General features: G+C 40.1%; 2 protein-coding genes across 5 annotated transcripts in view; one reads left to right on the top strand and one right to left on the bottom strand.

Moving 5' to 3' along the window:
* Positions 1 to 557: 557 nt before the first annotated feature.
* CHKA (choline kinase alpha) lies at positions 558 to 23799 on the bottom strand. Of its 4 annotated transcripts, none has more exons than XM_080405561.1 (12): positions 23306 to 23798; positions 19337 to 19448; positions 12225 to 12278; positions 8001 to 8114; positions 7249 to 7382; positions 6870 to 6974; positions 6453 to 6511; positions 4735 to 4822; positions 3702 to 3810; positions 3137 to 3243; positions 2728 to 2809; positions 558 to 1967 (listed from the first exon to the last, which is right to left on the bottom strand). In XM_080405561.1, exons 1-12 carry the CDS (start codon positions 23641 to 23643, stop codon positions 1908 to 1910), a joined length of 1362 nt encoding a protein of 453 aa, XP_080261687.1. In that variant the 5' UTR covers positions 23644 to 23798; the 3' UTR covers positions 558 to 1907. The 4 variants fall into 4 exon arrangements, with proteins under 4 accessions (XP_080261687.1, XP_080261689.1, XP_080261688.1 ...); XM_080405563.1 differs by lacking the exon at positions 23306 to 23798 and adding an exon at positions 22887 to 23024; XM_080405562.1 differs by lacking the exon at positions 12225 to 12278 and having other exon boundaries at positions 23306 to 23799.
* The window catches only part of LOC308070882 (uncharacterized protein), a 37347-nt gene continuing 36978 nt past the window's right edge, over positions 23476 to 23844 (top strand). The window contains exon 1 of the transcript XR_013930892.1: positions 23476 to 23610. The gene's annotated coding sequence lies outside the window, so the exon portion shown is untranslated. The remainder of the gene's footprint in view (positions 23611 to 23844) is intronic.

Below are 23844 nucleotides of genomic sequence, written 5' to 3'. Positions count from 1 at the left end.
CAAGGCTTCCTACAGAATCAAGACACCTATTACATGTCAGTCCTTTTCAGCTAGCTGCAAAGAACCCTGCTGAACCGTGTTTACCCCCCTTCCGTTCCCACTGGGTTTGCTGTGTGCAGTAGTACCTGTTAAGAGAAGCTTCAATAGCCCAGACAAATAACCTGGCTATTCATACTACAAACGCTCTACCTGGGGCGCCAGCAGAACTCAATAATGCTGGTAAATTTGACCTTTGTTTTTAGGGTAGTTAACAGGACAGAGAGAGGAAGTGCTTAAACCAAAACCTTCTCCCGCCTCTACAACTATAGACTTTATAAACCGATCGCCAGTCTGCTTCATCACTTGCTTTAACCACCTTTCTCCCCTGAGCTTTCTAAGGGCATTCACTTAATACAATAAACACCAAAGACATTTAAATAGAAGGTATATCCCACCTAAAGCTTAATTTAACCTGCCTTTGAAGGGAAACAAGAAAGTACTTTCAGCCTAGATTAAGGCCAGAAACAGCACCTACTTTATCCTGTAGTTATAATGAAGACTGAAGAGTATCAACTATGATGTTTTTAAGTGCTTTATATTTATTATGAAGTATTAATAGAGTGTATGGAAAATTATTCTCTATACTAGAGAATAAGATGACAGCTTTTACAAGTTATGCTATACAGTACATGAAATGCTGTGCATTTGAGCTGCTTGGAACAGTATTTGCTATACAAGTCAAAAAGGGTAGGCTTAGAAGTTTATTATTTATAATACAGTGTGTTAGAAAGCACAAACAAATAACATTCAAAATAAACAAGCTCCCAAAAATCTAAAGAAATCTTTACATGACATGTACACAGATTATACTCAAGTTTCAATATACACGTTATTGTTCCCCACAAGACACTCCACTTCACTGGATTGCTGGAACACGGTGAAAGTTGAAGGTGCAAGAAAAGCACCTCTCAAGCCACATAAGCATTGGACAGGCAGAACAGCAATTTCCTGAAGTGTTCTCCGCAGTCTTTGGCTCTGCTATTTTTACAGCCATATACTGTGGCAACACAAGAAGAGAGATGAGCTCCAATTACAAGTATTGTCAATGCCAATCCAGTTATCTGGGGAGTTGCTAGAGCAATTCAAGGCACTCTTCCCAGTGCTGCCAGCCCACGGAACCCCCGGTGCAGGACACAGCATTTTAAGAGACAACCAGGCTGGGCTAAAGTATGTTCTTGAAGGACATGGAATGAACAGTTCAAGACAAACTCCTTCAGAATGTCCAGGTCAAAGTTCATTCATACTTCACAGGCACACCAGCTTAAGAGAAAAACATTCATGTATATGTAGGTAACACTTTAAAGCATATTGCTTCAGTGTGTTTAGTTGCTTTATGGTTAAAGCAGTGTAACATATCAGCAGCTTTGAAGATAGTGTTCATGGGGCATGTTGAACCTAATCTCACAGTAAGATTTCAAGCCTACTTCACAGTTTAACAGTTGTCTCCTTTGCTTTTCTTTCTCATTAAGAGGCAGTGTCTACAATGAATCATCTTTTACAACTGTTCCGCTTACAAACCATAATGCCAACACCCCCCTTGAAAACGTACTCACAGTAACACTGTTTGCTGATGCATGTGGTATTGACACTGAAGTGTAAGCTTCTCCCATAATATAAAATACCTTCTAGATCAAAAAGATTTAAAGATATTGCACTGTTGTGTTTTACTTTTGCCTCCCAATCTCATTCCAAGTATTTACGAAACTGTAAACAAGTCATTTTTATACAGTCTTCAGTACTGTACACCTGTGTTCCAAGGAACTGGAATTCAGTGACACCTTCGTTAGAGATACAGTAGCCTAAGCACAGTCTAAGTTCTGTCCAGCTGCCCTCTTCATACAGTAACCAGCAGGCCACTCCTCCCACATTCACACCTTCAGCCTCTTCTTCTGATCAAAGTACGCATCAAATCTGGATAACGCATATTCCTGCGGAAGTAAGGGACATTCAGCACTCAATATAGTGAACACAGCTGAGTTTTCTTTCTTGGGACAGGGAAGCATAATGAAGTTATTAACCTCCCTAGCCCACCATCTCAATGTATTAGTTAGCTCTGTCTGGGAAGGATACTCTCTCCAGAGGTGTTCCAGACTCTTAAAAAGTTTTCTCCCACCTTATTTCAACTCTAACATTATTAGCTGCTGCCAGCATGTCAGAAAAAACCTGAACTAAAAAGGCTGGGTTCTGCAGTGTTTCCTGCAGGATATTCAGTGTACCTGACAGTTATATCACTTTACAGTACACTAAACATTTATCAGGAGTTACACTGATCCCCTTCTCAAGTACAAGCTACCTGTCATTGATACTGCTGCACACCGAACATCAACATGTTGTTACATGGGCACCCAGTTCTCAATTTCCAAATTCACACTTAGTGCATGCTAGCATCCCACCGGAACAGGATCTTACTGCAGAAGAATACTTCACTGCAGGACATCATCTCACTGCAAGGCCTAACACTTAAGGCTATAGTCTCTTTACATAATAATGGGAAGAATTTCTGAAGTTATCATCATCTTAGGTGCTTGCATTCTTATGCTAAGAGTACAAACCAGTAACAAACTGATTTTAAGAGGTTTAGAAGATACTAGCTGCTGTGGGAGGCCATTTCATCTCCTTTCTGATAACGTACCACAGGTTACTTAGAATACATGTTTAGTTACATGGAATCATGATTAAATAACTTACCAGGTAACCAAACTCAATAGATGAGATCTTTGCTTGTATAATAGACCACAGACCCCAGAAGAAGTGCGATGCAAGCGCAAACCTGGAATTACAAGACTATGTTTATTCAAATATCCAGCTAAGTCACAGCATCTTATTTCAATACCCTGTTAGAATAGGATTCCCTGATTTGGGGATGTCCACACCTCTAAGTATCACATTATAAAAGTAATTCCATAGCTTCCCCATGGAACAGTGTTTTGTTTACTCCACTAACAGCGTATACCACATAGCTAAAGGTTACAATGGACAGATCTTCCTTTAGTATATATGAACACCTCTCTCGGGTGAAGTTTCTCCACCCAGTGAGGTATGCAAGTATAGGTGTCACAGGGGAAGTTTCAAGATACAGCTGTGAAAGACAAGCTACCTGTTAACTTCTATCAACATTTCCTCTTCTAGTTTGGACTTCTCTTCATTGCTCAGCTTTGCAAAGCCGTCATGGAATGCAGACAGGTAACTGGAGATAAAATGAAGCTGGAAGGCAAGTAAACAAGAGTTACAGCTCTTCATCTCAAGACATATTTGCTTCTTTCAGAAAGAACTAAGCAGGCCTTTCAGTAAGTTTGCAGACATCAACAGTGTTGGAGTTAGCTTTAAGATTAATGGTGGTTCTACTAATTGCTGGTTTAAGAAAAGCCATATTAGGGACAACAGACATTTTGCTACTGCCAACTAATTTCACAGCTGCAGTCCACAGCTATTAGACTTTGTGGTGGATAGCTACATGGCACACAAAATATTCTTTCCTGAATAGCTATTATGAAGCTTCTGTGATTTTTAAAGCAAAGGCAGTCAGGATTACGCAAAGTGTTATATTTAAAAAAGTCATGAAGGAAAGGTCTTGGGACAAAGTTCAAAACAGAACTGGAAGAGAGTCAGGATTTGAAGAGTGTGGACGCTGGCATTTTATTCATTATGTTGTATGTGCCTACCTGTTGCTTCTTTGAAGGATATTTAAGAGCAGTAGCTTTGAAGAAAGGGTACTTCTCATACGTGTAATCATACATCCATTCACAGAAGTGATTTCCAATGTCAAATCCTCTGAAAGAGGCAGAAACACTGAGCATCTCAATATTTGCATACTAGCATTCTGGCTTTGCTTAAGCAAACCTAAAATCAAGTTTAGTAGTACAGGGCTGCTTATAAGTTACTGCAGTTTTGCTAAACTCGGTAGAGAATTGATGACTAGAATACAGCTTTTTTTGCAAGTCATTAAATTCTATTAGTAAGGATGGGCAGTTAAGAATTGAAGTTATCAGCTACATGAAAATACTAGACTTTGCTACAAAGTCTTATACCAATGGAGGCAGTTAAATACTTGAGTACACACTACATCTCAGCACAAAGTCAGATATCTCTAGCATTATTGCAGGCAAAAACGTCATGCTCAAGGTATTTAACATATCCTACTCCCTCATTACTGGAATTCAGGGTTCCATTATGTTCCAGCTATGCTAACATTTAATGATCCCAATGGCTCCACACACTTACATCATTCTTAAAAACAGGTACTAGATGACTGAGGTAAAAACAGAAAGCATTTCACTATGTGGTTACATGAAAAACATAGGATTACTCATCTGCACAGATGAGAAAGCTATTTGAAAGGACTGAAGAAAACATGCAAAACCTGCCCCACGTACATATGTACACACACACAATCTATCATCCTTCTCACCTCCCCACTAGAAAGAAATTTTGACAATGCAAGCAAGAAGCCATTTGTGCACACACAAGCCCTCTAGTCTGGACAACCAAGGAGCTCCAACAACTTTGACTGCTGTATACCTATACTCAACACCATCAGAACCAGAACTGTTTTGACCAGTTATATTTGCTGTCTACCGCTAGTAGAGCGGAACATAATTCACTAGAATAGACTGATAATCAGTAGTGCAGCACTTGCTCTCACTGTAGCATGCAGAAAGTAATACACCTTCCTGCTGAATATAAAAAGTGATTTACCGGTAATTATAGCTGCTGTATTCAAAGTCAATGAGCATCAGCTTCTGTTTTTCTGAATTCTCTCTGCCTTCCAGAAGCAAGACATTACCTGAAAATTTAAAGATAATACAGCATATTAATAAAGTCCCAGGAAAATTAGAGAAAAGAAATACTGTATCTTAAGAAACATTGTTCAGATAATCCCAGTTATCCCTTACATCTGCGCAGAAGAACGACAGGAAGACCCAAGTTGCACTGGCTGTATAGCAGCTCATTGGAAGTAGAGGTATACACTATAAAACTTGTAAAACTGAAAGAAAAGTTTTCTTTTGTACAGGCAGAGGTAGATGCATTCTTCCAAGGGTCCCGCTTCCCTGGTGTTTAGCTTGCAGCTAACTCAGGTGACACTGTCAGCCTTAGTAGCCCTTGCTGAATTGTTTCTTTCCACAGCCTGAGATCTAAATTATGCAGCATCTCTCATACCTGCATAGCCCTATCACTGATCACAGAACACTCAGGACAGGAATTGCTTTTCAGCAGCCTGAAAGCCAGACTGATCACTTTGTTATTCTAGTATGTGGCACAACCAGTACCTACGGAAAAGCTCAGTCTTTTCCACTGTATCATATCAGGGAGATAGCTTTACCTGTCTTTCAATTCACTTAAGTCCCTATAATTTCTCTGAAAGGCATCAAGTCTGCTTCTGTCAAGTGCCAACTAGTAAATAAATTTAGAGTAATTTCAACTTCAGCAGTAGCTCGCCCCCTCTCCACAGGTGCATCTTTTTTCTGTGTCACACCTTTGCACCAACTGAACAGTCATAGTATTTCAACCTCCGACCCTCACCTTGGAAATTTTGGTTCCAAAGCTTGCCCCAGTCCTACCTGACTCCTCCAGTACCAGACTTTTCCACACCAGCAGTGAGACCTTGAACTCCACCACTAGCCCTTCAGACCTCAGATCAGTGGCCTTTTCTTCCTCGTGCTGCCTATCCTTACATGCCTACCTATCCTTCAGGGCTATCCTCTTCCAGGCCAGTTCCTCAGCCTTAGCTAACAAGGCTGGGACTCCTGAGAACAAACCAGCCCTGCATATGGTCCTAGTACAGCATCCTTCCAGCTCTGCCCATCTCACCCACTGTACAGGTGACAGGGAGCACAGACATGGCACACTCAACACCTTCAGCCCTGCTTCCTTTTCAACTGTTTACAGAGAACTGGCTCAGAAAAATTGTTACTCCCCCCATGACTCCAAAGAAAGCACACGAAAAAAAAAAATGTGGATAAAGTTCTCCTGATATTTCTTACCAATACAAGCTGAGAACTGCCGAGTCAAACTACCCTAGTCTCCATTTTCACCATTCACTGTACTTTTTCAGTATCTTTCTTTTAAAAGGACTAAAGTATATCCTACCCTGATCGTGTATATTGCAGACAGCTAAGAAAGGTACAGTCTTAACAGAAAAGACTCAAGGCTCCCACCATCAATCAGTCCACTAACAGAGCACGTGTACACATTTGGCTTAATCCAGTTATGATACTAGATGTTCTCTTCATTAGTCTGAAGGGTTGCTGAAGCCAATTCACTTTGCTTTGCAACTGTTGTGCACCAGGAGTGCACAGGCTACCGTTTCAGGTCAGCACCTTGATAACACAACTACACCCCAGAAAGCAAACAAGTGACCAGCAAAGGCTTCATACTGCATCCTTGAACAACGTCACGAAATATTAGCAGCTTACCTTCTTGACAGTCATTGTGGCAAAATACAACTGGTGATGAAGTAGCTTCAAGCATAGCTCTAGAAAACAGTAACATAGGATCTTATAAGTGAGAAATCACTAAGCTCAGTTCACCTTGAAGTAAAGAATGGATTTTGTTTTAAGAATTTGAAGCACTATTCATTTCTAGCAAGGCCCTATTTTTCAATTAGGAGCCCAAGATCAGGACAACAAAGTTGTACTTCATTGATCAGCAATTTGATTGGATCAACTGGTAGCCCCAAGACTCAGGTTGGTTACAGAACCAAAAAGAACCCCCAACTTGTAAAGAAAAATAAAGACAGGGTATTACATTGTATGATGTGTTTGAACAAGTATAAAAAAATCCATACTCAAAATGTGCAAATTTGAAGACAGGGATAGACAAAATAAGCCTACCTCAGATTTTTCATTTCCTGGGGGAGATTGTAACTGAGGAGTTTGTTCAGTTTTCTAGTTCTGGATTCTCTGGTAAACTTAATCCTCAGCACTTGATTTAGATATCTGTTAGAAATAGCAACAATAGTACAGCATTTATGACTAAGTGTATTAGTCTTCCCATACTAATATAACATTTAAACTAAAATCAAGGAAGTCTTAAAAAAAAGTTACTCCAGAAAGCATTACTATTCTTCAAGGTAATTTAAGTTCCTCAAGTAACTACAAAATAGTTCCTAGGTACAGTGAGAACTTGTGCTCTCAAGACATTCAGGAGGAACGATCTGTTTATCAAAATTACAACAGGTCACCTTTTTCCATAAAGTATTGCATAACTTACTTTTCCATTGTTCCAAAAAGCCACTTGGGTTCTTTATTAAATGGCATTTTCATGCCATGAAATCTAGCCATCTTCTCTGCTATTTCAGCAGATATATCAGGTAAGCTTAGTTCTTCAGTACTTAGTTTCCTGCTCTGTAATAAAACATAGTATTCTTAAAATACAGTTAATTGATAATTACAAAGTGTGATTCATTACAAACACTAGCATTAGTCTATCGTATAGTACAAAATTCTAGCATTGTACTCAAGCAATACAATTTTCAACCCAAATGAACTGACAAATTTGCTATCTTTGCAAAAGCAGAGTTAGCCAGCCTAGCTTACACATGACTTAAGTCAATTCTCTTCTAGATCAAAACCTGGGGAATATCACATCTCACACTAAAAATACCTTCAAAGCTGATTGGGTATAAATATTTAAGAACATCAAAAGCATCTGCTCTTGTTGCTGTTAAAGGAAAGTGTTACTCCATAGCTTCCAATGCTATGTTTGGTATCTAACAGGCTTTTTATCTTCATTTATTAGTCTCCGCTACAGCTGAAGAGTTTTTAAGATATCCCTCGCTGGCAAGAGCTATAATTGGGCTCTCCAACACCCACTGTAACTGTATCATATTACAGCTAGCAATTATTACAGGCTGCCAAGTATTCCATTCCCACATCCCTGCCTTTCTGGGCAGTCCGGAGACCTTCCTGTCATGATCAATTAGAACAGCTACCAGCAGCCCACTAATCATGAACAGGACTTACGGGAATGAATTCCTCCAGTCGCCCTTGTGGAAAGATTCCATACAGCTTTGGGCCAAGAGCTCTCTCTGCAAGAATGGCAAACATAACACTTTCCAGAACCATGGCTTCTGCCCCCTATGAAAAAAATTAAAGCATTAGTTGGTGCTCACACAGAAATTAACTTCAGCACACACAATAGCTAAACTGCTACAAAGTGAGAAATTTTAGGGTTAACTTTAGGAGGACGACTCAACATTTTACTAACCAAAGTTTTTTTACTAGCAACAACTCACAGCATGGGAGCAATACAAGTACTTTGCCTTCACATGTAAAGCTAGGGAGCAAAATCTGTATTACACAGCAGGTCCTGTTGGTGGGCCAGGTTGAAGGAAAGCTATGCAAAAACCAAAACACCCTCTCCTCCTTAACCTGTGGGAACTCTGCAAATTCATTTCCTGAAGGAGTTTATCCTACTGAAGCACAGCACAGGAACTATAAATATTATCCTTGGCTATTTTAACACACTTTGGAACACTGCCTCACAAAAGGACATTTTAACTATGCAAATGGATGAAGTGAACAACTGAACTAACCAATTTATCATTTAGAATGACAACTTAGGATTTGTTTCTGTTAAGCACATTTTAGATCTTCCTTTCTTTAAAAAAAAAAAAAAGAAACAAAAACCCCAATGTAAACTCCTGCTAAGGAACATGTGTGTGAATAACCATTATTCCTTTTCTACCTCCAAAGATACCTCAAGTTTCAATAATTTTTCTTCAAGGTTCTCCTTCCATCAATAAGTTCAGCCCATAATGATCACAAGCAGACAGTTCTTTTCATTTGAATGTTTAATAGTTATTAGATACATGAAATCCATCTCAAATACAGTTAAAAAATCACTTAAGTATAGCTTCCTTGATGGTTAAGATTAGCTGTAAGCAAACAGAAGCCACAGTATGAATCACTACTTCTAGCAGTTATGCTAACCACAATCTAGCTGTACTTAAATCCTAGAGGTCTGCTAAGCCTCTGCCTACTTTTGAGCAACTCATCTCAAAGTCTGGCCCAGGACACTTAGAAGCGTAAGAATTAAGAGCACAAAGTTAAGAACGTTCTCAGATATTTCAGACTCCTGAGTTAGTGTAGTCACTGCGGTCTCAGACAGTAAATAACTCTTTGTAAACAAATTCCACTCTTGAGTACACTCCAGGCAGTTCCACTGAATTTTTTTATTATTGGCCCACACTATTATTCTGGTTTCTTCAAGAAATTCATATTGAAGCATAGGAAATACTCATGTAACTATGTGCTGAAGCATTAACTTCAAAAAAGGTACAAGAGGCAGCAAGAATATCAACTGATAGTTTAAGATGATTTGCATACGAATGTATTGCATACATGTCCTGTTTTCCCATCTCAACTCCTCAAAGCAGAACTAACACACCAAAAATATTTGCTTCTGATTATTTCGCATGCCCTCGCCACCACACATCTGAACTTTTGATTTCAGTTCTGAAGGCTAACACCAAGCACCAAAACACAAATTAGATATAGGTTATTGAATGTCTACTCTATTAGCCAATATTGAATTTGTCTGTGCCTGGTACAACACCAGGGCATTTTAAAAGTCCAATTACAGCAATCCTATTGGCTGTCCCCATTAAGTCATCAGTTCCTTGTTTTCACATCTTACTGAGAAACCAACTCATGATACTTGAAAGACAGCAAGTGCCAAAGAAGCGTTCTTCCTTAAGGTGTCCCCTTAATACATCAGAAGTGACAACTAGAAAAACAGTGACATTTCCAGTTACTCAGCAGCGCACTTCTGGGTTATTCCTGCCATGCCACCTGCCTAGCCCTTGTCCTTTGAGAAGGGCTTACAGATTTAGAACTTTCAGATAATCCACAACTACAGGATCACAAGTTTGTTAACACTGCTTACACAGAAGTTTACAAGGATGGCAGCATGTCTCCATGAAAGATCTGCTTCAAGATTAAGAAGTATAGGTAAGTGTTATCTAAAAACAGCAGTACAAGAATATTTGAGTTTCAATGTCCTGGCAAATAAGGAAAAAAGGTTAGAGCACCAGAAAAAGCTTCCTCTACTGTAACAGAACAGTCATTTGAGAACAAGTCCAACAAGAGCTCTGCATCTCAGAGCTCATAGATTATCTATGTATCTCAGGCACAAAGCTTTCCCCTCTGTAATACCTGACAGACCTTTTACCAATTCTCCACTCCACACACTACTGTCAAGTATGGGTGTGGAATAAACTACTAAAGGACATCTGAAGTTTATAGCATCCTTCATATGGACATTGAACATACCTAGGTATACAATGCTCCAGTTAAAATGCTGATCTAATGACTTTTTTTAAAGAATCAAGCACTGTAGCCAAGTAAATTGTCTATCTCAAAGTCTTCAAATACTTTGCAATCTACTGGCAAGACAACAAACTGTTGTTTGAAGCTCTGAGACTCAATTTTATCAGATAAATACAGGTGCTCATGGCTACATCTAAGACAAGCTTCTGGATAAAATTTGATCACTCACACTTTCAAATGAATACTTAGAGCTGAACGTTGCATTTCAAACCTACGAACACTCTTCACAAGACTTTACCAGTATGCAACTCCCATTCAGGCAAGGAGAGATCAAAAGCCCGTCTGTATTCCAGTTGGAACTGACTTCTGTTTTATTCTTTGACAAAAAGCTCACTATAAAATACAAGAAACGCAGTATTTTGAGGAAAACTATCCCCAAGTATAGCAGAGCCAAGAACAAACGTGGATAATCCCTGTTAAAAAAGGCTGTATGAGCTGATGGAAAACCATCCCTCTCTAGTCAGCTGTCAAACACCAGGCAGCTCAGAACAGCTACACTGCTTTTGTTAGTGAAGCAGAACATTTTACTACTACCCAGATGATATTCTTCTCCCCAAAGGATGACATTAACTCCTCTGATCAAACCTACCTACAATTTTAATCTGGACTCAAGAAAATTAACCAATTTATCCTGACAGGAATTCTTGAGTACACTGATCTAACCGTGAAGTTCCAGCACTATGAGATTACCAGCAGAAAACAATAACCTACCAGCATAAAAATCACTATTTTCACGCAACAAACAAAGACAGTTCTGAAGTTCAAAGCCTTGCTTCCTGTACTGCAAACTTCCATGAGCTGCTGGCACCAGGCCAGGGTTTGTTTGGATTTTTGTCTTCTTTTATAGTTTTAGGAACTTTTACTGGATTGGGGCACGGGAGAAACCAAACCACCTCCACCTCTCCTCTCTGAAGAAAACTGAGGAATCAAATCAGTACATTTTTCAGTTCAGTCTTGGTTCAACTGATTGAAGCTGTTCCAATAAACTAAACTGGAAGTTCAACAAAACTTCAAAAGCAGTCATTCAACAACAGCAATTTTAAAACCAGTTTCAACACACCAGAAAAAACCACCAAAAATCCCAAAAAACTGTTTCAGATGACATTCCCAGAAGGCAGAAAATATAAGGGGAGAAAAGCAGCACTTATCAAACAAGTAAAATGTACTTCTCCCTCAGCGCTGCCAAAACCATTACAGAACTGAAAAACAATAGTACGTAACAAGAAAAGCATCTGGCTAACATGCTGCAGTGCTATGCCTTACTGAAAAAAGTACTGCCAGGATAGAAAACTGAATTACTAAACTCTGTTCAGATGACTTTATGAAAAATTGCACTTAGCTAAACATTATGCTGCTTGAGCGGAAATGGTTCCAAATGCAAAAACTTTACAGTTCGCAGAACACAGATAATCTAAGCACAATGCTAATCAGAAACACCTCATATTCAAGAGGAAGTTCTCTCCAGCTTCACATAGTTTCCTCAGAGAAGTTCATCACTGTATTATAAAATAGGGATTAGGTAAAGCAGAGTACTGGTCTTCCTCTACTAAGGGAAGAGGAGCCTAGTATTCAAAACAGCAGTACTGATACCAATGTTAGAAATGGTAAGAAACCATTGAGGGTAGAACTGGGGAGTGTTTCTTGTTAAGGTGGAATGCTTAAATCTTTCCAAACTATGTATAGATGTCCACACATTATAATGTTACTTCTATAAGCAAGTAAGATTTCTTTATTACTATTTACAGTTTCTAGAAGCACAGCCCAGATACCAGGTGGAATAACTGCTTGTTTAGAAGCAGGATAACCACAATTTATCATCTATAGAATTCTGCGAAATAAGCACATTCAATTACTCACTTGCAAGTCATTTTCCTTCTGAGACTGTACAGACTCTCCTTTGTTACAGGACCTCTATGAATGAGAAAAAGCAAACACAATGAGAAGATGAAATTTAACATGATTAACCTGCAACCACCAGAACAAAGGGAGTAGAAGTGCCAACTACAATTAACTAGATGTCTCAACACTGTCTTGATCTGTGACAGCTACAGCACTAGTATCCATCTGACCTCTGACCACCACACTATTTCAACAACTCCAAAGTCTTTCAAAAGGATGTGCCACTGAGACCAAGCCACTCCCGTAAATAGCCTGAAAGGTGATTTTCAGGTATGTTGTTATTGCTTCCCAGTATTTCAAAACAAGGTTTCAATGTATCATAAGCTTAGAGGAACAGTTTTATTTTTAATTGAGGTAACTAAGTCCCTCTGCACAACATCTAGGATGATACTCTGCTTGCAGCTAAAGCACTTGAGACACGTTACAGAGATGACACAAAAGCCTTAGAAGGACTACTAGAAGAGGCACATGATGAAGCTTGCAAAGCACTTGCTTTTTTCTATTACCTTATTTTCCAAATTTCTTGTGACTAAATTTCCTTGGAGTATCTGCCTAGGATATACGTACAGTGTACCACTGGCCACACAAATTCAAGATTTCTCTTCAAATGAAATGCCCACATAAGCTAAGGGTGTCTCAGAACTGCAGTATACTAGCAAAACTTTAACGAATTCCATGCATAATGTATTGTGCTTGGATCATGAACAGTCATTACAAAGCAGTTTCAAGAGTATCAAACCATACCCTCAGCAAGTGAGCTCTCAATGGCACATGCTTTTAATAGAGCTGCACATTTAAAATTCAAGATGTAATAAAAACCTTGTCCTTTAAAGGGCTTGAAGGTAAGGAGAAGAGAAAGCAAATATTTGCTTAGAATTAGTGACAGTTTGTGGCTGCCATTTATGTTGCAATTCCACCGTTGACTGTTTAAACCAGACTAGCTTTAGAGGCCCATAAAGGTAGCCTGCATCTCCACCTTCTGAACAAAAACATTTGATTCATAGAACCATGTGCATACCTTTCTGTTCCACAGCTCTAACATGTCCAAAACAAGGGTGGAAATATGAACTTAATGGAATACAGTTAAGCAACACCAGCTCCCTTAAGTACAATACAACAAGCTAATGATTTACACAAGCTATGCAGTTACAATATTTCAGAAGCTATAGAAGAAGTATAGTTAACATGAATCGATGGTCTTTCAGCAAGTACTTCCCATTCCACTAGGATAGTAAGTTTAAAACAAGACAATATGAAAACTACTATTAGTTTATATTCCTTTCAAGGAAATTAATAGTGTCAAAACATATTCACTAAAGCTAAATGCATAACTACTCAATAGTATTAAAGTCATTTACAGAGGGCTTCTCTGAACAAGCATGTCCTACATCATTACCACTTACAGATTTTTCTTGAACAGTCAGAAAGTTACTCACCATCCAGGAGTCTTTCCTGATTAATGGTGCTCTCAGAATGGTTCAGTTCATCAGAAGGTAAGCAGATTGGGCTTTTCCCTAGAACCTGAACCGGCATCCACTTTCTGTAAGTCATACTGTATAAAGAGCTAGCCAGTTCTAAGAGTCCACCTCAAATTAATGTCGGAGATAGCCTAATGGCATCTACTGTGCCATCAGAAAGAGACAGTTAGGGATGTGTACTGCAGAGTCATCAGAAAAGGAGACTCCTGTGGCATCCCTTCCTCTTTTCTGTTCCCTCAGCATGGAGCATTAGTGTCCAGAGGAAAATGAATACAAAGTAAATTGTTAAATAACTTGCAAATATGAATGGGAGCTTGGAGAGGATCAGTCTTCACAAGTGGCCATATACTCAGCCTAGAATTAGGGAAGTCTCCAGGTCACGTGGTCAAGGAGAATGAAGCAAGCAGGATGCAGTTTTACATAACAGAAGTTTAAGAGTTTAATTCCAAGATGTTAAAGTGGAAGGATTTGATTGCTTTCTGACTGAACAATCACCTATGAGAACAGTGGTTCAAAGCAAAGCATCTCACACAGTGAGGTGTTTGATGTACATATTTAGTTCATGTGTTCTTGGCTAAACTGATCACAACTTCAGTTTTTCCATAAACTAACAGCTTTTTCCAACTTATGCCCAATTCTGGAAGCCATTTACTTCAATAGCAGTGAGGCTATTTTAATTACAACAGTAAGAGCATGATTGAATAACTGCTGCAGGTTTTTAATCACTCTCTCTACATGGAGGCATTAACTAGAACTGGACCATGTGTTCTAAGCCTTTAAGATTTCTTTACAATATTTCTTCAGTGATGCTTTTATTGTGGGAAGGTTTATTCTCCAAGCAGATTAAGAAAGCTCACTACAATTTTAGTAAGGGAGGACAGCTGTATGGACAGAGATGACTGAAGTTAAGAGTCTACTTTGTGATCATATGAACTGATTTTAAGGCAGGAAGCTTCAGGTACAAGATTGAAGTCCTAGGATGGCAGACATTGCACATTATCTGATCTGTGATCAGAAAATGACCAGACAGTGTTTATACATCTGGTAGTTTAACATAGAAAATTGAGTTCATCACCATTTTCTCCCTAACGCCCCAAATTTATTTTTCTTGTACCTGCAAGATGAGCTCTGTATCAGAAGTCCCAAATGATGCTTGACAGAATTCTGTCTAGAGGAGGAACTTGCAACCTTTTTCCCCCCAGATAACCCTTAGCTCTGCCCACAAATTTATATCTTCCATTGTAACTCCATTTTTTTGAGTTTACTCAGCTTTAGTAGTTTTCAAGACTTCAAAATACTAAAATACACTTTGATTTAGACAAATCAAGGAATTACAACATTACAAGGAACTGCCTGAGAGGTTAGAAGCAGCTTATGCAGGGGAAACTTCTCAATTCTAGAAGCTGTTGGAAGACATCAATTTGAACTTCAGGGTATGGGAACAAACAGTTTTGGATTCAGCGATAACTATTTCTGCTTCTAAGAATCTGCTGTTGATCACTGATCCCTGCCAGAGCTGAAGGAACTGCTACTAATTTGCTGAAGTCCTAGAATCTAGCATGTAAAGAAAAATTTCCAGTTCAAGCCCTACAAAAGCCACAAAGACATCTCTAATCCTCTTCATTTCAAGTTACCATTCTCTTATGAGGGAGCAGAGGAAAGGAAGGGGCAGTACTTTGATATTTTGTTATTGCTGTAAACATTCAGATGCACAGACAGTAGCTGGTGCTACTTAAGCCTTATTTTTAAACAATGAAATCCAGTACTAAAGAAAATGAAAGCTGTAGAGAATGCTCCAACTTCAGAGATCTCATACTATACCGTGAATCGTGTCTGTCACCTGGAAACCAGAGTGCTCTAGGCACGATCGCATGGGCAAGCCTGCAGCAGAGAACACATGCATATACAACTAAAGTGGTACATTACCCCCAGAATACCCTTAACTCCACCCAACACAAATATATCCCCGTAAGAGGTGCTTGGTTTCTTTCAAGCCGTCTGCCAGTGCCAGGGATTTGTAGTTACTCCATGCTACAAACAGACATGGACACCAACAACCACAGAAGACGTTGATAATTACAGTTACACAGCAGTCTGCATTTTATTTAGTTACAAAAAATAAAAGGCAGCAAGGCAGGTATGGAAAAAGATTCACCACAGAACTGTGGCAACCATTTATACTTATTTTGCATCTGCTCACATAGAAAATTGAGAGACCAGAGAGGAACATTAGGTATACTGGTTTTCCTCATTTATATACACTATTTTGGTTTGGCTGTTGCAAAGTAACAGAGCCCCAGTGAATCAAGAGTTCAAGGTTCTTTTGACATGTGTAAAAGAATGGGAATCAATCCCCAAGTTACCTTTTGATAGGTGAACTTCCAAGAAATTCACATTAATTTGAGCTTTTTTTTTTCTGTTGATGCTATCTTATGTTGAAATCCTATCAGCATTTCTAAGATGGGAGAAGTTTTGGTTGTTCTGAATTTAAGTAGAAACACTACAGCGTGATCTGCATATGAAATCCAATCTTAAAGTCTGGATATTAAATGGCATATTGTTGGAGAACCTTTTGTTTCAGTTGTTTTAACATTGATATAGCCAACAGTTAAAGACATTTTGTCATGAGGAAGTTTTACTTTCAATGCTCCCCTTTAAATTTAGCCACTAAGCTGGAGCAAGAATAAGTGAAGCAGAGTAGGACATTTCCCTTTTTTCAATGTAGAACATATCTGCATTGTGCCTCAAACTTTTGAGTTTTAATGTGGTTAGTAATTTAACCTGTCACAAGCACAAATACTTGTCTTAAAAAAAAAAGTTCTGCTCAAGGATATACTCAAGAGAAGTCCTTGTTTTTTAAACATCCATGCCAGTGCGACCATTCATAATAATGGCCGAGCCAGCTCAGTTCATCTCCCCCCCAGCTCCCCCCAAAACAGTCATGCACACAAAAAAATTGGCTTAAACATATCAGCTATGACAGATGAAGGCACAAAGCCTTCCCTGTGTGGCAGCTTTAGCCAACTGGCATGGTTTATATTGGATGAGTTTCATGTACTGACATTTGTGTCTTCCAAGATTCATAGTAAGCAAACTGGGGCTATTTTCAAACTGCAAAAAAGGTTCCTTTAAAAAAGGTGGCTCAAAGAATTATGGTGCCAGTATTGTTCATTCTTAAGTTAGTAAGGTATCTATTTTTCACTTCTATTCAAAATTTAAGTTATGCTTGCCTTCTGTGCATACAACAATTTGGTGCAGATTGCTATAGATCTACAGTATTTATACTAAAAGTAAGAAGAGCTGATACTATCACTGTTTTATGTTCCAATTTCAACAGAAAGTAAAATGGACAAGAGTTAAAACATGCTACAAAGGCTCAAACAAACAAGTGGTAACTACTAATACCCAGTGGCAGTTACAGTTAAGTCATGGAGAATTAAGTTGCAATTTTAGCTTAAGGTCTCAAAACTCAACTTACTTAAACAGTGTCCCTTAATTTCTATAGGGCTTTAAACTTAAGTAACATTACTAAAAAATATCAAATTATTCCCTCTTAACAGGCTCATCATAAGGCTCTGCTTACGCCACCCAGAAATTCTTAAGAATCCTAAGTGAGGTTTTCAAAATACCCCAATAAAACAGTTTGCTTATATTTTAACTTGCATTTAAGGTAGAGGGGCTGGAAGAGACAAATGTTTGCCGACAAAATTGTGAACCTCAATGCAATCTGAAAGTTTTACCTTGGGACTTTCTCTGCTTACTTAACCTTTAGTGAACTGCACCAACAAGAGCAGTCATTTCACTGCCACTACGGAAATAAAGGAAGTTAGACATCTCAAAAGATCCTTCAACACCAAGAGCAGAAAGGTTAGAAAGTTATGAACACACTTTCAATTTTCAAACCGAATTAGTTCTGATTTTAGAGCCCAAAATTTTACTTTGATTTCTTCAGTGGACAGGGGCACAGAAAAGGCAAGTTTAAAAAAAAAATCCCTGAGGGATGGGGAGGGCAACCAAATTCTAGGGTCTACTTTACTTTTCCTTTGAAATATAAGGGAAAGGGCACATTTCTTCACAGCTATTGGGCAATAAAAGTTCTACCGCTACAGCAGTTTTACAGCCCATGTTCCTACTCATGCCTCCTACATATTGTCAGCATTACATTAAAGCCGCCAATAATTCTGGAAAAAATTCTTAGCATCAACCCCAGGAGTCATTTCAAAACCAAAGTTTCTCATCACCATTTTTTTCACTTTATTTTGGTGTCTCTTCAAGCTTAAATAGTCTTCCCTTTGTTTTAACTAACTTCTACGCACTTTTCTTATTTAACAGTAACTTTCCCAACACTCCTAGAGTGGTATAGCCAAGCATTTCATGCCATTTCAAACCACTGGAATCTTTTACATATTTCTGGTAAAATCTGATACCATGGGGAAAGTTAATACCTCACATAGTATAATAAAAGAACACTTTAAAGCCAGTTAAGCAACAGTATCCAATGAGATTTTTAATAGTAAGTCTGGTCAAGGCAGCAGAAGCAGGAAGAATGGGCTGAAATTTCAGGAACAGTCAATCTCCTGCAGGTATTGGATCAGTTATTCAGAGCTAGTGACTGAGTACTGGAAAATACCAAATTAATGGATAATAAAACCAGACCCTCTAAGTCAAATAGAAGCAACTGCCAACATCCAAATGTAGTTTTATGAAGCTGCAATTTTTCATAAGGTTAAAAGACTTATGATTATTTACAACATAATTAATTGTCTAGCAGAGATGGGCAAGAGAAGATCTGCTGTACAGTCCTATGATAGCAGCCTGCAAGCTTTAGAAGAGATCACCTTTACAAAATATTCTTTATGTTAAACCTTACAATTTGAAACAGATTTGCCAACCGCTTCTCTTAAGGTTTGACAAATTTAAGTGCTACTTACATTTTATTAACCAAATAAAAGAAAAGTAACATTAGAAGAGTTCAACAAGCATCTGGTTAAGCTTCTATGCCAGCTACAAGGCATATCACATTTAGGAAAGCATGTTTTGGAATGAGATGGCTGTACAGTATTGATGTTTATATTTCATTTTTATTCTAACACTATAGATCAAATTTTTCAGCAACACAATTACCCGCAAGATCTAATAATATGCTTGAGCACTGTACAAGTCTGACAAAACCTTCAGCTTTTACGTCCAAGATTCGTAAGTGCTACCAAGATTAAAGTTAAGCAGTTTAGTCTCTTCAATCTTGCTAGTTATGCCAAAGCCCTACATACTGTACAGAAGCAAACTTTTCTGAAACACCACAGTCCAAACTTAACACCATAAACAAAACATTACTGATCAAACAGACAGCAAATGAGCCTTCAGCTGATACATGCCAGTCAGGATCTGTATAGAAAGGAGTGCAAGTTCTAGACAGTAACAAACTATAAACAGAACTGCCTTAAGCTAACAACCTACCCCACTACCACTAAAACACATTCCCAAAAGGATAAAGCAGCACACACTTGCAGTGTGTCACAAATGAAGATCTCCAAACATATTACAATTAAGCAACAGTAACCCACCCACTCCCAAAGCACTCTCCATACTCACCATCTGCAGGATTGCACCGTATAAGCGCAGGAGAACTTTCCGTGGTTCATCTGCAACTGTCTCAATGGTATCAGGCAGTGAGCACTGAAACAGCATGTTGCTGAGGCCACCTCTATCAAGAGAAAGGTCAGTTTATCAACCAACTTGGATGAGCATACACATTTCGTTTTCTAGAACTTAAGAGGCACACTAAATTAACTGATCTATTCCTAACATGAGATTTCTCCAACAGTACCAATAACTCCTAACAAAACCCTTCAATAAAAAAGTTGGCAGCTTCATACTTAATGTATGACTCACCATCAAGATCTATTGATCCAAGTTACAGCTCAAGCTACAAAGAAACTGAAGTAAAATGTAACAGGCAACTAAGATAAGACGTAGATTTCTGTTAATTATTTTCAGAACTTCTAGAAAGTGATGCTGGAGTTTTGTCAGATATACTTGGTTGCACAAACAAGACAGCAGAATAAGCTTAAAACCATGCAGTGAGTACAAAAACCCTAAGTTTGAGTTAAGAGCTAGTACCACTGCGATGGCAGCTCCAAAGATTCGCCACAAATATTTAACCCGAATACCTATGCCACAGCACCACTGACGATAAAGTCTTATGCTGTCATTCTTGGGCACTCATTTTCAATTTTGAGTTTTACAATTAAAGCAGTTCTTTATTTTAAAGCAAGTGCTCATGCATTTGTCAAAACTGAAGTCACCTTCAGAATCTTACGAGGTAAGACAAACTAGGGAGTCCTAGCTTCAATCGTTCAGGGCATAAGCCTGAACTTATATATAAATAGGCATGCTGACTTTTCATATAATTACTGTTTTACAAGGGTGTTCTTACAGAAAAAAGTGACAGCATTTATCAAGCTAGGTAGATACTAGATGACAGAAGCTAAGTTTCTTTCTTCTACTAGCCCACTAACACCACCGTCTACTCAGCCCACATTTTCTTTACTACATTGTCTTTCTGCACCCTCTTCATTATCAGTATCTTCATTAATAAGTTCTCAATTTTCCCTTCTGCAATAGGTTTTACATATTACCTCTTTTCCTACTATAAGAGGAAAAAGTACTGAAACTCTATTTATTTGCAAAACAGAAATGCAAATCAGCACTACTAAAAAAAACTTGTCTCTCTCTCCATTAAAGAAAGACCTTTCAAAACCAGATACAATCCAAATACAGTAGCTAGCAGTAAAGGGATGAAGTAGCACAAACTTAAAAAGTAAGCAATTTTACTTGTAGCATGCTACATAACTTACTGCAGTAACGCTAGAATTTAAATAGCAGTACTCCATGTTGTGATTTCCTTCATGAATTAATGCAGTTTTTCTTAACACCTAAAACATAAAGTATATAATGTTACCTTGCAGTGGGCTTTGATTCCAGGAATCCATGGCAGATCCAAACTGCAGTAGCCAAAATGCAGTTCTCAGCCCTAACCTGACACTCCTCTCTATGCTTTTTTAAATATTTTTCCGAGTTCTTTTACAACTCAGTGGGGAAAGAGCAAAGACTTTCCAGAGAAAAAGGCTACCATGAAGTAGACAATCTGTATGTATGTACTAGGAGATGATACACAGAAGAAGGGCCGGCCTACATATCCAAATTCAATCACTGAAGGAAAAAAAGAAATCTGAAGAAAATCGGGTGAAACAGCAGATGCACAATATGTTCAAGAAAGGAGACAGAAGAAAACCAGGTGGCTTGGCAGGCATCCAAAGAAGGATGTTTAGAGACATGAGATATGAAGTAACTTTGAACCATGAAGGTGAACAGGTAGGGGGAAACAAAAATGACAGATGGAAAGGATGTCAAACAAAGAGCAACGCCAGACTATTCAGATGCAATCAGAACACTGGTTAGCTATACCAGCTACATTTCTGGCTTCATTTAAACTGTGCTAGACTGTTTAAAAAAAAATACCACCTTTTCTAAGCCTCTGATTTAGACTTTGGTGAAAATATCTATACTTAAACACATTGAAATTCACTTTACAAAAAATACTGGACTAGAGCTGGTACAGTTATGTTACTTATTTAAACACACGCTCAGCCTGCATACAGTGCAGGGAAGTCCAGAAACCCTTCTTTTTTATACCTCTCCAGCCAAACAGCAGTGTCTTACTGAGGCTGAACAGAAGTTTCACTATAGTTTTACGCACTTGAAGTTTGAAGCATTACCTTTAATCAAGAAAACCCTACAGGAGCCCAATAAAAGGAACTGGAAGGTCAGTAGACTCAGAAGCTTGTTGAACGGTCAAAAGCGCATATCTCACTCTTACACAGATAAAGCTACCCAGTAGTCTACTGGTACAGATTATTAGTTAGAGGTAAGTCCTTCCAAAAGGGTCACCTATTTTCAGAGCTTCCCACAGCCTTCCCCAAACCACAGCCACAGCAGTTAGATGTGCTTATACATTTGCATTCCGATTAGTTACAAATCTACTTCTTTGCTCGCAAACAGTAAGGCCTGGACCCCCTCACCCTGTGACCGCAGGTACCTAACAGCTGTTCCTGAACATGATGTGTACCAACACTGTGAAAACAGCAATACTGACAGACACCCTGGAGAACACACACCATGTGCTTGACTTTTGTGAAACTACAATTAGCAAACCAGTATGATGCATTCACTGTAGATAAAAGCAGAGAGAAGACTTTTGCCAAAATAAATGCAACTGTCAATTAGCATGGTTTTAAGTGTTAAGTTTCAGCCCATCCTCTCCTCCTCCCAATGTAGAAACCATCAAGCCATCCTGAAGTGGTGTCTCAGAGGGGAAGTTTCCAAGAAATTCAAGAATAACTGCCCTAAAACCCAATGCTTTACAAAGTGAGTACCAAAGTCAGCAGTACACAGTAAGGATGAATAATGAATTAAGCAAGTCAGATTACAAGCATATTATCAGACCAGTCTACTGTCTAGGAACTGTATTGGTCTTCTGAAAATTATCTCCCTTCATAAACTTACTATGATCACGTCAAGGGAGGAGAAAGTATCTAAAAAGACAAACACTATCTGCTCTGGCTTTCAGCGAGTTGCTCTTTTGTTAACAAGGCTTTAAAAATATATTTAGAAATGAGCACCATGGGTTTTGATTATACTCTGGCATATCAGAGCTTTGTCAACAGTTTATGCCCTAACTGGGGGTAGATTCACATGTGTTTTGTGTATCAACAAAAGGAGAAACACTGGGAAAAAGGAAACTCAGGACTGAGGGAGAAGCTGACAGCCATATCCTTTGAAACTGTACGGGACTACAGTTAATCAGGTAGAATGATCACTAGGACAATAGACAAGCAATCCGTAAAAATGCAACTCTGGACTAACATCGGTTTAACTAGCATATAGGGCTCATACAAAAAAAAACCTGATCTCAAACACGTTACAGAGGGCTTCTAGAACATCCCCAATTTACATATTCCTGCTGCCAACGCGCTGAGTCACAAGCACTTGTTACTATATATACGAAAAGATGACTCACGTCATCGATACATCGCATCTACCTGCTAACCCCGCGCTCCGGGACCCCCGCGCCCGCACTTACCTCAGGCGGCGGCCCCGGCCCGCTCCATCGCTCCCACCGCCGGGCTCCGGGCTCCTCCCCCGGCGCAGGGCGGCCCCGCACCACCGCCCCCCGCCCGGGAGGGCCTGACGCAGCCGGCACCGGGCCCTGCCGCCCCCCAGGCCCTGCGCCCCCCTCACGGGCCCTGCCACCGCCCCCCCGCCCCGGCCCCGCGCCCTCCTCACGGGCCCCCCCGCCTCAGAGAGCGCGGCCGCTCCCCACGCGGTAACCAGCCTCCCCCTCTCGAAAAATAAATTTAGCAAGGGTTTTTTTTATAATGATTATTATTACTAATTTAGGAGTAAAAGAGGAAGAGCCTCACCCCCCGCCCCTCCTCCGCCAGGAGGCGGCTCGCACTCCCCCGCCCCGCCCGCTCCCAGCGGGGCCCCCCCAGCGCTGACCTGATGGGGCTGATGCGCAGCTGCTCCTCCCGCAGCCCCCGCCAGGCGCCGGGCAGGAACTCCTTACACCACAGATACGCCCTGCGCCGCGTCCGGGGGTCGAGCGGCGGCTCCTCCTCAGGCGGCGGCGGCGGCAGCAGCAGCGCGGAGGGCGGGGTCGAGGCGCCCCCGCCTCTGCTCGCCGCCACGGGGTCTTTCCCCTCGGGGTCAGCGTGAGCCAGCGGAGAGGGGGGCTGCCCAGCGGCGGGGAGGACGACGCCGCCCCCGCCGGAACTGCAGCCCAGGAGGAGCCCGAGCGGGGAAGGGTCGGTCTCGCCGTTACAGAACTTGGTTTTCATAGCGTGAGGCAGGCGGGCGGGCCAGAGGGCGACTGCGGCGCGGAGGGGGCGCGGCGGCCGTTAAGACGGAGAGCGAACGAGCGGACGGGCGGGCGCGACAACTGGGCGCGCTCCCCCACCTCACGCACGTCCTTCCGCAGCGAGCGCCAGCGGCGAGTGAGCAGCGCGCTCGCTCCCGGCCCCCCCCTTTTTATAGACAGC

Source organism: Falco punctatus, assembly GCF_963210335.1.
Source record: "Falco punctatus genome assembly, chromosome: 10".
NCBI lineage: Eukaryota > Metazoa > Chordata > Aves > Falconiformes > Falconidae > Falco > Falco punctatus.
This window is presented reverse-complemented; position numbering and strand designations above follow the sequence as displayed.